This window comes from Carassius carassius, chromosome 8 (genome assembly GCF_963082965.1).
Source record: "Carassius carassius chromosome 8, fCarCar2.1, whole genome shotgun sequence".
NCBI classification, from domain to species: domain Eukaryota; kingdom Metazoa; phylum Chordata; class Actinopteri; order Cypriniformes; family Cyprinidae; genus Carassius; species Carassius carassius.
Window position 1 is genome coordinate 10,188,019 of NC_081762.1, and position 15,587 is coordinate 10,203,605.

At 36.6% G+C, this 15,587-nt stretch overlaps 1 protein-coding gene across 1 annotated transcript in view; it reads right to left on the reverse strand.

Moving 5' to 3' along the window:
- nfatc1 (nuclear factor of activated T cells 1) overlaps nucleotides 1-15,587 on the reverse strand; it is a 42,635-nt gene that overhangs the window by 23,845 nt on the left and 3,203 nt on the right. The window contains exons 2-6 of the mRNA XM_059556055.1: nucleotides 14,910-15,587; nucleotides 14,630-14,789; nucleotides 7,618-7,820; nucleotides 6,071-6,243; nucleotides 4,361-4,501 (exon numbers count right to left, since the gene is read on the reverse strand). The exon at nucleotides 14,910-15,587 is cut by the window's right edge and continues 355 nt beyond it. Coding sequence (XP_059412038.1) covers nucleotides 4,361-4,501; nucleotides 6,071-6,243; nucleotides 7,618-7,820; nucleotides 14,630-14,789; nucleotides 14,910-15,587 — 1,355 coding nt within the window. The remainder of the gene's footprint in view (nucleotides 1-4,360; nucleotides 4,502-6,070; nucleotides 6,244-7,617; nucleotides 7,821-14,629; nucleotides 14,790-14,909) is intronic.

A 15,587-nucleotide genomic window follows, 5' to 3' on the forward strand; every position in this document is an offset into this window, starting at 1 on the left:
AAGCCACAAAGGATACAAATCTATCCATCCATCCATCCATCCATCCATAGTATTCGTCAATCCATTCAACCTGCTACAGTATCCATCTATCCATTTGTATTATCTATCCAACCATCTATAGCATCCACCCATCCATCCATTTACAGTATCCATCCATTCATTTATAACATCTATCCATTCATCCGTCCATATATAGTATCCATCAATCCATCCATTCAACCATCTATAGTATTCATCCAACCAACTCCATATAGTATCCATCCGTCCATCCAACCGTATAGTATTCATCCAACCAACCGTAAAGTATCCATCCACCCACCCATCCATCCATGTATAGCATCCATTCATGCATTCATTCATCCATTTATAGTATCCATCCATCAAACCATATATAGTATTCATCCAACCAACCATATAGTATCCATCCACACACCCACATACCCACCCATCCATCCATCCATCCATCCATCTATAGTATCCATCTATCCAACTATATATAGTATCCATCCATCCATCCATCCATCAATACATCCATCTATAATGTCCATCCATCCAACCATCTATAGTATCCATCCATTCATGCATTCATCCATACATTCATGCATAGCATCCATTCATGTATTCATCCATCCATTTATAGTATCTATCTATCTATCTATCTATCTATCTATCTATCTATCTATCTATCTATCTATCTATCTATCTATCTATCTATCTATCTATCTATCTAACACCTGAATCATAGCAACCACCCAGAACACCTTAAAAGCTAGTAACAGCATTTCCTCAAACTGCAGTAATCAAATTAGACAAGGCTTAAATAACTTGCAAGACTTTCAAACATGGGTTTCAAGCTGAAATTCAAAGTATGAAAGACATTTCTATTCAATTCTATTCTATTCTAGGGCAGTATTAATTACAATAATTTGCTTTGAACATTTAGCTTTCAACTTTTAACTTTCTAAACCAATCAGTTTTAAATTATTTTCCAAACCTTCTTTCTTTCTCTCAGTCTCAGTATTTTTCCTCTCCCTTTGCATATTAGTTACTGTCTATGATTTTCCATTTAAGACACTCTCCAAGTACAGATGGGAAAAGAGTACATGAAGTCACGTTGCAGTGGAGAGGAAGCAATGGTCAGAAAGATGGAGAGAGAGAGAGACAGAGGGATTCCCTGTGTGTGAGTCACGTTGTGGGAGCCCCCTCTTTACTCATAACAAAAACAACCCATTCCTTCGAGATTGAACCCGCAGAGGAGGACTACAGAGCACTGAAGATTCATTTCAACACCTTTTCATTTAACAGTTATGGTGTTGATTAATCTTGCAAAAAACATTCATCTAACATTTATCTAAAGGAACAGGTAAATTGTTCAAGCATATCTTGGCCACACATCTAAATTTTGCTCTGTTACTCACACAAATGTAATTGTATAGATTATGAATATAGTGTGCAAGATGTTTGGAACATTATATGGTTTCATTTTGATACTCATACACTTGCATTATATGCAGTGCATTTTTTCTCAAAAGACCTTTTGGTCTAATGTAAGAAAGAGGTTTGGAACAACATGAGGATGAATAAATAATGATACAATTTTATGAGTGAGCTTTCCCTAAAACTATTTTTATTCACTAAAACTCCATACAAAATGGAAAACAAAAAATCCATACAGAGGCTGAACTGCTTTGTTCCCTTCCTAAAAACAGAGTGTTTCCCAGTTCTGCAGAAGCCAACGTTTTATAGATAATGGTAAATGCAAATGCAGGGGAATAAGTTATAAAGCAATGAAGCAGGAGCATGTGACTGAGCTCATGAAAAAATGATAGTGGAAAAGATTTGTCTTTAGAAAACTGGACAGAGAGAGAAAGAGAGCGAGAGGGCTGTTGATGCCAATGGTGAGCTGGCTCAGGGGTGTTTCCATGTGAGGAGTGCCCAAGAATCCACAGCCGATGCCAGACACGGGGAAACCCTTCTCAAAAACAAGAGCACACATCCTTCTGTCAGCAAGCACACACATGCCCTCTCTATCTCTAGCTCTCCTTTACACAAACACCCACGCACATATGTGCACAAACCAAAAATGTAATGTGGGTTAGACAGCATGTTAGTGATGCTGCAATTAAAACAAATGCTCATTCATCAGTTAATCCACAACAACGTCTTTCCATCCATCCCTTTAAAACTACATGTAAATAAGATAATATAAAATTTGAAGACAAAAATGTAATAAATTAAAAATGATAATTTCATCATCTATACAGAGAGAGAGAGAGAGAGAGAGAGAGAGAGAGAGTTGTCTACTATATTAGAAACTTCAATGCATTTCAGTAGCTTAATTTCCCAGAGTTCCCTTCTTCACAGGTAAAACAATGAGGCCATTTCCTTCAGGCTTTGTGTTACGAATCGCCAAATATCCAGCGTGTTTACATTACTCGGCCTTGGCCTTGTCTGCACCTCCTGCCTTTTTTCACCTTTTTATTTTTGACAAACTCATCAAGGAAATGACTGTTTGTAAATCTCAGGTATCAACAGTCAAGGGCTACTGCTTCTATTTTCCATATGGAAAGAGAGAGAGATAGAGAGAGAGAGAGAGAGTGAGAGACCTGAATAAAGACAGACAAAAAAATCAAAACAAACGCCCAGACGCAAGGGACAGCCCAGACTGCACTCTCTCTCTATTTGGGCTCCATTCCTGGGCAACACAGGCAATGGAAAGTTCTGGAAATGTAAATCTGTTGGGTTAAAAATACAGCGCATTAATGTGCTCCACATGTGGCACTCTGGCATTGGGAGGGATATTTTGACGGCAGAGCAGAGAAGGAGGAGGGATGGAGGGAGTGGTAGGAGGGTTTTTCTGGAGAAAAGCACACACACACACACACACACACACACACACATATTCACACTACTGAAGACCAGAGTTTAAGAACAAAGCAGGACTTTTACACACTTAATGTGCGGTTTCTAGGGACCATCACAAAATAAATGCTCTAATGAGTAAACAGTAATGCTCATGCAAAAATAGACAGATAAACCACTGCATCAAGCCTAGGGAGGACGATATGCATATTGTATCCTTTTACTTCCATTGGCCTATGGACAGGAAGTTGCAGTGTGTGATTTTTGCACCACTAGTGGCATAAAAACTCATTTTTGTTTGAGTAGCACGACACAATATTGGCTCAACCAATGGGATAATTTAGGGACGGTATCAGTTCTGGGTAGATTATGAAAAAACTATAGTTTAGTTAGTGATTACAAATTACACGAAAATCATAGTCAGTAATGTAATCCTGATTACTTATTTCAGTCAATGTATTCTGGCTACTTTTGGATTACTTCCTAAATGGCATTATTCTTAACAAAAAAAAAGAAGAAAATAATTAATTTCTTTGTTGTAAGCATCATCATAAAAATGCAAATCATAAAAATGCAAAATTAAAATGAATAAATTATCTTAAAATAAAAACTAGATAACACACTTACAAACCCAAATGTTACATTTACCTGCATGACAATATGACCATTAACCAACCACAATTATAGAAATATTAACTTTAAATATCAGGGGGAGTAACTATAATCTGATTATGAGCATTTCAAAATTTAATATAATCCAATTACAAGTACATACTTGTTTTTCCAAAAAATGGAAGATCGGAGAGTATTTGGGAAATTGGAAGTTTTTGAAGTTAAGCAGTGTTTGCCTCAATCCCAGTTTGCTTACTATCTGTCCTATACAGTATGCAAGGTTAGGATCCATCCCAAATAATAGTGCACTGAAAACCGCATGCCAAATGTGTCCAGATGGCACCCACACATGCTTTTTGGCATAATTTTGTTCAGATCCTTTATAACTATGCAAGAGGATTGGTTTGCAATTATTATCTGATGCGTTATTGAAACATCAATAATATTATGAATCTGTTGTTTTTTTTACTGTAGGGCAACAATCTGTGAAATGGATTATGGTAAAAAGTTATGTGCTAAATGCAACTAAGTGTACTAGACACATATTGGCAACTGAAAACATAATCAATAAGCCAAAATATTTAATTACCATGCAAGGGTTGGGGAACATTCTTTGCGAATGACGCAGAGATTCCTTGTGGGCCTAATTATAACCCAATACTCCTGTACAGGTTTACATCACACTTAAATCTATGTTATTAACCATCGTCAGCATTACGTATATCGTTGTACTTAGGGGAAGTATGCAAATTGGGATTCAGCCTTTGTCCCTTAAGCATTATCTTCAGAAACCTCCCAAAAGAGAGGCCATTTCAAAACAATTCCTATTGCTCAGAGACACACACACACACACACACACACACAATCACAGCTCCGTGTTCCCTACCTTGTGCTCGCTCCACAAACACCACCTTGGAGTCGTGCTGGAAGTTGTGCCCGCTGAGAATCATCTGTTCCCCCCCTGAGGCGGCACAGCTTTCCATGCTCTGTTTATCCACGAGGGGCAGCTCCTGTGCCGAGCGCTGGGCTGCAGGGAGGACAAAGAGACAGAAAGAAAGTGAGGAAAGAGATGGAAATGTGCAGAACCACTCAAATCTGTATGCATCCACATCTGTACTTTCTACTGTATAACTGTAGTGTAAGGAGTTAAATCTCAGTAAAAGTACAATATTAAAAAAAAAAATTAAATTGAGAATATTTAAGAAAATAAAATGTGTAAATGTGTATATACTAGTATATATATATATATATATATATATATATATATATATATATATATATATATATATATATATACATACACACACACACACACACACACACACACACAGTTTCAAATGGGATCTGTAAGATTTTTATTGTTTTTTAAAACAATCACCAATGATGCATTTTTTTAAATAATGATAAATAAATAAATAAATAAATATTGAAATATTCTTAAAATAAATATACAGTATATATACAGTATATATATATATATATATATATATATATATATATATATATATATATATAAATATATATATATAGTATATATATATAGTATATATATATATATATATATATATATATATATATATATATATACACATACAGTATATATACACAGTATATATATATATATATATATTTTTTTTTTTTTTTTTTGGGAAACATTTAATACAAATTATTATTTGAAACTGTGAGTGTGTGTGTATGTGTGTATATATATATATATATATATACACACACACACACACACACACTGTTTCAAATGGGATCTGTAAGATTTTTATAGTTTTTTTTAAAACAATCACCAATGATGCATTTTTTAAGATAATGATAAATAAATAAATAAATAAATAAATAAATAAATAAATAAATAGTGAAATATTATTAAAATAAATATATATATATAATTTTTTTTCTTGGCAAAATTTAATAATTTTTTTATAAAAACAATTTTCAGCAGCCATTGCTCCATCATCAGTGTCATATGATCCTTAAAAAATCATTCTAATCTAATTGAATAATTGAAAATGTCTGTGCTGCATCAGTGTCATATGATCCTTAAAAAATCATTCTAATCTAATTGAATAATTGAAAATATCTGTGCTGCTTAATATCTTTGTAAAAAAAAATATAATTTTTTTTCTGGCATCTTTGATTAATATAAATGCAAAAAAAAAGCATTTATTAAATTTTTTAACAATGCGAAAGTCTTTACTGTCATCTTTTATTTAAACTTAAGTCTGTACTTTCAGTCTGTGTTTTTGAAAATGTTACCTGACATAGGCTTCATATGCCTTTCATTCATGTTCTCCCTTTAACTGGAACTCACATTTTATGAGCTGTGCACATTTTTTAGTGATATCTCTCATTTACCTTGATAGCAATTAATCAAGACCTGGCAGTTATCAGAAAAAAAAAAAAATCTGTATATAAAAAGTTTATATTTATTGAATCATTCCAAATTGATAATTACAATATTCCTGTCAGTACAGCATAATGCTAGCAAAGTCAGGAAATGAATTAACTGATAAAAAGTATATACTGAATGCAATGTTAGTCACACTGAATTTAAAAAAGGACTTTGAGATTTAGTGGCATGACTCACAGCACTCAATGGGGTTAGATGCCACCTGTAAGGACAAGGTCCTGCCATTAGGTTGGTTGATGTGGACACGGAACACCATCCTCACACGTGTGTTCTTCCGTCCGATGTCTGTCTCGCCCTTCCGGAGCTCGATGTCTGAGTTACGCAGCTTGAGAATTCCAGCGCAGTCGATTCTGTGGCACAGAAAGAACGTTAATGTTTTAGGAATAGACTCAACAAATCCTTTCAGAAGTACAAAAATGTGCTGTAAATATCGTTAGACAGCCGTTTAATAAACATTTTCTCGGAACAGAGTAAACGTTTAATTTATTGCCTGAATTTTTTTGTACCATTTCTGCCAAAATTACGCCTGGCCCTTTTTCTGCGCAGCATAAATAAAAGCCTGTTCTCTCTCATCTCTTCCAATTTCTGCTTCTGACACGGCAGAGATATTGTTAAAAAAAAAAACATGAAAAGTTTACTTTCTCCATTAAATGTTCAAATCCTTTAAGCCAACATGAGTAAATCATTATTTAAATGCCTGTCAAAGTTTTGCACTGATGAAACATTTAGGGCCCTTTATTTAAGTTGCACATGAAGTGAAATGATCGTTAAAGCTTACTTTTTCAGAAAAAAAACTATGTTGTACAGACACTGGAATGTCAGATATTAATGTTTCCATGTGTATGTGGTGAGGACGAGCACATTGTGTTCTAGGTTTCATCCTGATTTTAGATGAAAATTAAAATGATTTAAAAGATGTAAATTAGATGTAATATAAAATAAAACACACATATAAAATAAGTAGTTATATAATAAATGGAATCATAAACTGAATTATATAAGCCTACCAAATTATTAACTATACAGCTACTATTATAAAGCAAGGTTATGGTCATCATTCCTTTTCCAAAACAACCGCCCATGTTGAGCTTCCAGCCTTCCAAACCGAACACCACATGCAAAGTAAAAAAACAGCACTTTCTCTCCTATCAAAATGTGAAATGAAATATTAAAGAGTTTAAAATTGGTTAAACTGCACTGACACAGGGACATAACCATTTGTTGGCTTTCCTACAGAAACGTGACAAAGTGGGAACACTCCCCAGAAAGTTCTGAAACGAGATCCAGAGGAGTGTGTGTGTGTTTTTTTTTTTTGTATAAGTTAAGTCTTACATCCATAATAGAGTGGGAAGAAAATGCTGAGCTAGTAAGACCGCTACCGCCTGGCTTGCAGAACAGACCCCAGCGCACCATTACAGGCTCCACGCGACTAGAGGCCTCCAGTAACACAAGCCCTGGAGCTCATACAAGGGAAACCCACGGCGCTGGGACTCCTTGCACACACTAAAAAAACACTTCTGCTTAGCAACTGCCTTAAAAACAGGAGGATCAGCGGTAAAAAAAAAAAAAGGGGAGTCTAAAGAATCAGTGTTGTTTATTGCAGGAAACATGCACAGGATGCATGTTGATATACATATAATTATGAGATACAAACATTTCGCCCCACTTTTTTCTGTGTTTTTCCTGTTTCTTAGTGTCTTTCTGAGATGTGCTCGCATACTCACATGGCCCTCATGTTGCTCTCGGGAAGCAGAGGAATCTCAAGAACTTTGGTGTTGGACTGCATGACCTCGTGGCTTGGTGTGGACACGGTCTTCCCGGTTATACGGTGGACCTGGTAGAAGGCGTGAGGCCGGAGAAGACGGTCGTCTGCTGTCCCAATGAACAGCTGTAGGGTGAGAGGCTCACTCTCCATGTAGCCGTGAAGCTGAAAAGATACAGATATGAATTTATTGGCATAACCTGTTTCTACGAGAACAAGAAAGTGACAATCACTGCCAGTCCGAAGATGTTTAATGTAAAATGGGATTTTTGGATCTCTGAGATTTCAAACCGGGTGCAGAATAAATAGAAACCAAACCATCAACAAAATATACTGTTACTCATCAAAAACTCTGATTGCAGGTACAAAGTGAAGCTACATTTTGTCAGTTGATTGGTTTTTATTTCTTCAGCATGTGGAAGGTAGCTCTACCCACTCTGAAATCTCATTGGACCAAAAACCTGTCTGTCATATACGTACACTATCATTCAAGAGATTAATATTTTTATTCAGCAAGGATGCATTAAAATGATCAAAATCGACAGTAAAAATATCAATAATGTTAAAAATAGATTTCAAATAAATCTTGTTCTTTTGTACTTCTATTCAAAAAAAGAATCCTGAAAAAAAAAATATCACAATTTCCACAAAGGTGCTAGGCAGAACAACTCCTTTTGACATTGGTAAGAACAATAAATGTTTCTTGATCAGCAAATCAGCATATTAAAATGATTTCTGAACAATCGTGTGACACTGAAGAGTAAAGTAATGGTGAAATTCAGCTTTGCCATCACAGAAATAAATTACATTTCAAATTATATCAAAATATAAACTTTTTAAAAATCTAAATTTCGAATTCTCTATTTCAAATAAAAATACTGTTCCTTTGAACTTGTATTCATCAAAGAATACTAAAAAACACAAAACTATTAAGCAGCACAACTGTTTTCAGCACTGATAATAAGATAAAGTTTAAATTGTTATAATATTTCACAATGTTACTCCTTATTACAATTAAATCCATCAAGCATAAGTGACTTAAAAATCGAACCAGCCCCAAACTTTTGATTGGTAGTGTATATTAATTATCAAATACATATTGTAAACGAGAACATACTGATTGTGGAAGCTGAAAAATAAGTTACAAAAGGAAAACCATTGAAAGACAAAAAAAAAGAGATTTTAAATCATAAACTGTTGACGTAAGTATGAAGAAAGAGTTTGAATTTGAAGATTTATTTTCAAAACTCAATACTCAATGGTCAATGCTACGTCACACACAGCTGATGTATGGAGATCCTCAAGGAGGGTGGTCAGCATCTGTGGTGAAAGTCCTGGACCGGTCTGTATATTTATTTTAGTAGATATGTTTGAGCCTGGCATTTGTGTTTATTCGGGCAGTAGGGAGTGCACAGGCCAGAAAGACAGAGGCCAGAGAGATCGCACTCTCAGAACCCTCCCCTCACTTCATTACATTATCACCCACTAGAGGAATGCCAAGACTCTTTCCGCCCATGGCACGGAGTTCAGAGCAATGTGTCCGCACCTCCGAGTGCTGTGGGTCAGTTCTCACCCTCTCAAGCTCTCAACCTCCGTGGCAATCTGTGGCAGATGAGGCAAACAGCTTGAGGGGAAAAAAAAAGGAGATCTACAACACGGGCTCCTTTGAAGAGTTACTGGACAGATTCAGTGAGCAAATTCTTACTGGAAGAGGTTACGTCTCAAGTGATATTGAGCAAGACCAACTGTTCTTCTCATTGGGCTCATTCGCTAACAGTGCATATGCATGTATTAAAACAATTAAACCCTGATTCATAAACACAAGTTCACACATTTTTTTGTGTAAAATGAAGTGAAGATCAAATTTAGACCTAAATTCTTAAAAACATTTGTACAAAAAATATTTTATTTTATTTAATTATTTTTTTTTACTTATTTGTAGGTTTTAATTTAACTACATTAACCATCACAAAATGCATCACAAATTATAAATGTTTTTATTTATATCTATATAGAAAATTATACATACATATACATACATATATATATATATATATATATATATATATACACACACACACACACACACACATATACATATATATATATATATATATATATATATATATATATATATATATATATATATATATATATATATATATATATGTATGTATATATATATGAATAGTGTAGTTAAAGTCTATCTAAAGTTTATATTTAAGCGCAATACTGACGAAAATAACAAATATATATGCCTTTTTGCGCACTTAAGTAAGAACACTTGAGTAGGCAGTTGTTAAAGTGAGACCCATTACAATGATAAAGTTAGTCCTAAAATACTCAACCAAATAAAAACTCTACCAGCAGTACTCAATAAAAAACTAATAAAGATCATCCCAGTCACAGTAGGCCTATGAGATATAACCAGTCTGAATATTATAAATGTGGAAGCACTGCTTGTACAAACCAAACCTATATTTAGGGATTTCATCACTTCTTCCAGTTACGGCGGTGATTTTTGTTGACAGAGCTGTTCTTTGAGAAGTTAGCTTCCCGAGAGATTTAAGCGCAGACCTGGAAGCTCATAGCTGTGGTGCGGCAGGCTTACTTCAGAGGCTACACACTCACGTCTACGGTCAATCCAATGGCGCATGTGGTCAAACTGCATTCAGTATACAAAAAATCTGACAGAATCCACCAGGAACCCGAGCAGGGGGAGAGAGAGAAAGAGAGACGGGGCTCTAGCAGCCTGGGTCCAGAAATCCTGACCACCAAAAACCACCAAACCCCAAGTGGAGAGACATAAGGGGGGGGGTGGTCTAAGACTAACTCTGAGGCTGTAGTGACTCACATAGTTATGGGAATACATAAAGTAGGTTCTTAAAATACTGAAAATACAGCTAATTCATTAAAATTTGAGTGCAAACTATAGTGGCCACAAGTTTGATTTATGGAAATAGAACTTTAATTGAAATGCGTCGATATCACCCAAAAATGACTGCCAAAGTGCTTTTAACAACTCTGCTGAAGGACACAAAATAACTTGAACATTGACTGAGATCCTCAGAGGAGGACATCAGTGGTGACAGAGCATGATGGGAGGTGCTGTTCACTAAAAGAAGAAGACGTGCAGCTGAGAGCGCTCTCTAATTTGATGGTTTACAGAGTGGGACAAGCTTGTTTGAGGCTCTTTCGAACACTTCCCTTTACTTGCCTGCCAGAACTGTGTGCAGCGGAGACTGGACGCCTCCACACGATGCTGTTACACATGATGTCAGTGCAGTACACGGACCTTCAGCTAAACAAAAGGCAGTCTGTGCACTAGGCCGGAAATGGCAATGAATTTGAAAAAAATAAAACATGAGGGTGAGAGGACCTTGTTTTTTCAGACGGGAGTCGCACTGAGCCACGTGTTCACAATCATTAGCACCTCATTATTTTGAATCCAAGTACCCAGCAGCCACAGATGTACTCCAAAATGTTGAGTTCACCTTTAACGGCGATTTAAGTAAACAAAGCGGTCGTGGAGACTGTGGTTAGAATACCCCAAGAGTCACATGTAACCACAGCCATTTTTTTCAGAAAAAAACACGATTCCTGTCTTTAAGAATTCTGTTATCCATTAGGAAGCATCTGCAACCAACTCGTGTAGTGAATACCTATGATTCAGCTACGACAGCAAATGAGATGTGTGACTCACCAGTGTCTGTTGAGCGGAACGGACTGACACCACGACACTGTGGTATTGAGAAATATCAGAAGTACCTCTCTCACACTTCCTGAACTTGGACATGGCAGTAAAACAAACAATACAAGCGTTTAAATCACAGTGTGTCACTATGACTTGAGAGAAAACAAATATAAGGAAGTTCTCTTACGTCAACAAAAACAATGAGAATGAATATGTACCACCATGGCAATCATGGAGAGGATGTTGCAGGATGTTGACTAAAAATTTTTAAAAATAAGACATTCTGTGAAAATCTCCTATATGAATGACAGCTATTATATTAATGTGGATATTCACATGTCACCCTGGACCACAAAACCATTGATAAGTAAGTAGCACGGGTATATTTGTAGCAATAACCAAAAATACTTTGTAGGGTTCAAAATGAATGATTGTTATTTTATGCAAAAAGTAAAGATCAAGTTCCATGAAGATATTTTTTTAATTTACTACTGTAAATATATCAAAACTTAATTTTTGATTAGTAATATGCATTGCTAAGAACTTCATTTGGACATCTTTAAAGGGGATTTTCTAAGTATTTTGATTTTTTTTTTCACCCTCAGATTCCAGATCCTCACGAACCATACATAAATGGAAAGCTTATTTATTCAGCTTTCAGATAATGTATAAATCAATTTTTTTTGCTTTATGACTGGTTTTGTGGTCCAGGGTCACAAATGTTTCCATTTCAAATAAAAATACTGTTCCTTTGAACTTGTTTTCATTAAAGAATCTTAAAAAACACGAAACTATTAAGCAGCACAACTGTTTTCAGCACTGATAATAAGAAATGTTTCTTGACCACCAAATCAGCATATTAGAATAATTTCTGAAGGATCATGTGACACTGAAGACACTTGAGTAAGTGCGGCTGACAATTCAGCTTTACCTTCACAGGAAAACATTTCATTTTAAAATATATTTAAACAGAATACAGTATTTTTTAATTGTAATAATATTTCTAAATATGTGTGATATTACTGTTTTTTTTTTATCAAATAAATGCAGCCTTGGTAAGCTGAAGAGCCTACATTCAAAAAACCCCAAACCCCAAACTTTTGATCTGTACTGTATATTACACAATACAAATATCAACCAAAATGACTTGTATTGCAATCTAACTAACCATTTCCTACATCAACCTAGTTAAGATTTATCCTGTAGCTTTCTGTATACTTGTATACATTAATATTCAACTAGCTTTGTATTGTTACAATTTTGGTAGTACATTAAAATGAATAATGTTTACTCTTACCTGCATTCAGATATCCCTTTTTATAGTGCCTTGTGAAAGTATTTATACCCCCTTTTTTCCATGCTTTGTTATGTTGCTGCCTTTTGTTGACCTGCTTTAAATTACTTTTTTCCCCAGATTAATCTACACTCCATACACCTGACAAAGCAGAAACAGAATGGTCACAACTTCGTAAATGTATTAAAATAGTAAAAAATTATATAAGTACATTGCATAAGTATTCATACCCTTAGCTAAATTTTTTGCTGAAGCAGCCTCAAGTCTTTTCTGTTTTACGCGACAAGCTTTGCTCATCAGCATTTGGCAATTATCTGCCATCCTTCTCCTCATCTCTTCACCTCTTAAGCTCTGTAAGGCTGGATTGGGGGGCATACATTTTCAGATTTCTCCAGAAATATTTGACTGGTAATAATAATAATAATAATACTAATAATAATAATAATAATTCATATTTGACTGGGTTCAATCCCAGGGTTTGGCTGGGCCACTCAAGGACATTCACAGTGTTGTCTATAAGCCACTCTTGCTGTGTGCTTAGGTCATTGTCCTGCTGGAAGGTGAACCTTATGCTTAGTTTGAGGTTCTGGATGCTCTGGACTAGGTTTATCTCAATATTTTGGTGCACTGAGTCTTTCTTCTACTCAATGAAGTCGCGGCCTAATTGTAAGAGAGTTTGACTCCTAACCCTAAGGTTGTGGGTTTGAGTCTCGGGCCAGCAATACCACGACTGAGGTGTCCTTGAGCAAGGCACCAAACCCCCAACTGCTCCCCGGGCGCCGCAAGCATAAATGGCTGCCCACTGCTCTGGGTGAGTGTTCATGGTGTGTGTGTGTTTGTGTTCACTGCTGTGTGTCTGCACTTTGGATGGGTTAAAAGCATAGCACGAATTCTGAGTATGGGCCATCATAACTGGTTGTATGTCCCTTTCACTAAGTGTGTTTTCATGTGTCTTCACTGAAGAGAGGATTGAGTCAAACCAAAGCCCTTCTCCATCAGTTGCTCAGTTTAGCCAGGAGGTCAGCTCTATGAAGAGTCCTGGTTGTTTCAAACTTCTTCCATTAAGGGTAACAGAGACTACACGCTTCTGTGAACCTTCAATGAAGCAGAATGCTTTTCTGAACACTTCTCCAGATGTGTGGCTTGATGCAAACCTGTTTCTGAGCTCTACAGGCAGTTTGTTTGACCTCAAGGCTTGGTTTTTGCTCTGATATGCATTATTAGCAGTTAGACCTATTATTAAGATGTGTGCCTTTCCAAATCATACCCATTCAATTGAATTTGCCACAGGTTAACTTCACTCGAAGTGAAGTAACATCTATAAGCAATATGAATGCTCCTGAGCTAAATTTCAACTGTCCTAGGTAATGGTATGAATACTTATGCAATGGAATCATTTTAGGGTTTTATTTTTTTAAATTGCAAAGATGTTTTTTGCTTTAACATTATGGTGTATGGGGTGTAGATTGATGTGGAAAAAAGGTAATTTAAAGCAGTTTAACATAAGGCAGCAACATAACAAAACCTGAAAAAAATGAAGGGGTATGAATATGCAAGGCACTGTATCTGTCAAAAATTTGCAGGATGGTGCAAAATGCAGTTATTAAAAACACCAATGTTAAAAGCCCACATTGACTGTGGTGAATTACTACTTTAAGACTTAAAGGGAAAGTTCACCAAAAAAAAATTCAAATTCTGCCATTTAATTGCCCACATTTCTTTAAAAAAAACTTCTATTCCATTCTTCTGTGCAACACAAAAGATGATATTTTGAAAAATATCTCAATATTTATTTGTCCATACAATGAAAGTAATTGCTGTCCAATGTTGTTTTGGAGCCCACTGACTTTAATATTATGGACAAAAGCAGAATTCCACAGAAGAAAGAAAGTCATTCAGGTTTAGAAGAACATAACAGTTAATAAATGAGGACAGATTTTTCATTTTTAGGGTGAACTATTCTCCTGAGAGATTATGAATTTATACCTGGACCACTGGATGCCCTCCCGCTAGTGCTTTTACAGCCCCTCTGCTGCCTTCAGTCTCGTAGTGAGCACGGTGATGGGACTTGGGTTGGACATCAATCTGTAAGCTGTAGGGCCCTGAACTGGAAGGCAACTGCCAATCGAGAGCAGGCAGCGATGGACTTAAAGAATAAGAGTGAGAGAGTCCAATAATGAGGCATGGTGAAATAGAGAACTTTGGTTAGCACAGACAAATGACTGAACTACTTGGAATATGAATGAAATTCTTATATGCTACCAACCTGATGTAAGGCTTCGGCTTGGACCAATATGGGTGTTGGGGCACATCCAAGAAGCCACTGCAGTAGGTCTCTTTTTTGTAGGGCAGCCGTGCTGAGGAGAAGTCCTCCTGGCAAAGCTCCAGGGATCCTGTCTCCTCTCCACCTGGTTCTACTTTCAGGTTCATCGAGGCGCTGTGCTCCAGACTGGTCTTGCGGGACTTCAAAGGGATCCCCTCCCCAAGATCTGTTAATCCATCTGTGGTGAGGGCATTAATGGCGGCGACAATGGCAGAGTTGGTGTACTGGTTGGTGTTGGGCAGCCAGGTGTCCTCCGTCATGCTAAGACGGGGCGAAGTTTGTGGCGACAGCCCCGGGGATTGATTCGGTGAGTACGGATGGTACTTGTGCGATGGGCCACCGTTGAAGCTGTACTTCCGTTTACCAACACAAGGAGAATTCGGTCGCGAGCCTCGGGTGCCCACCCAGCTGTCATCGGTGATACTAGTACGAGGAGAACCAGACGGAGAATGGCGTGGAGAAGTGCCAAGGGTGCAGGACTGCAGAGATGAGGAACCTTTCGGGGAGACGCAGGGAGACTGCCAGGGCGAGTTCTGCGACGAGTTGTCATAGTTGTACGAAAAGCCTGATTCGTACGATGACGCATCTGAATGGCAGCTACGTGAAGACATGCTGCTCGCC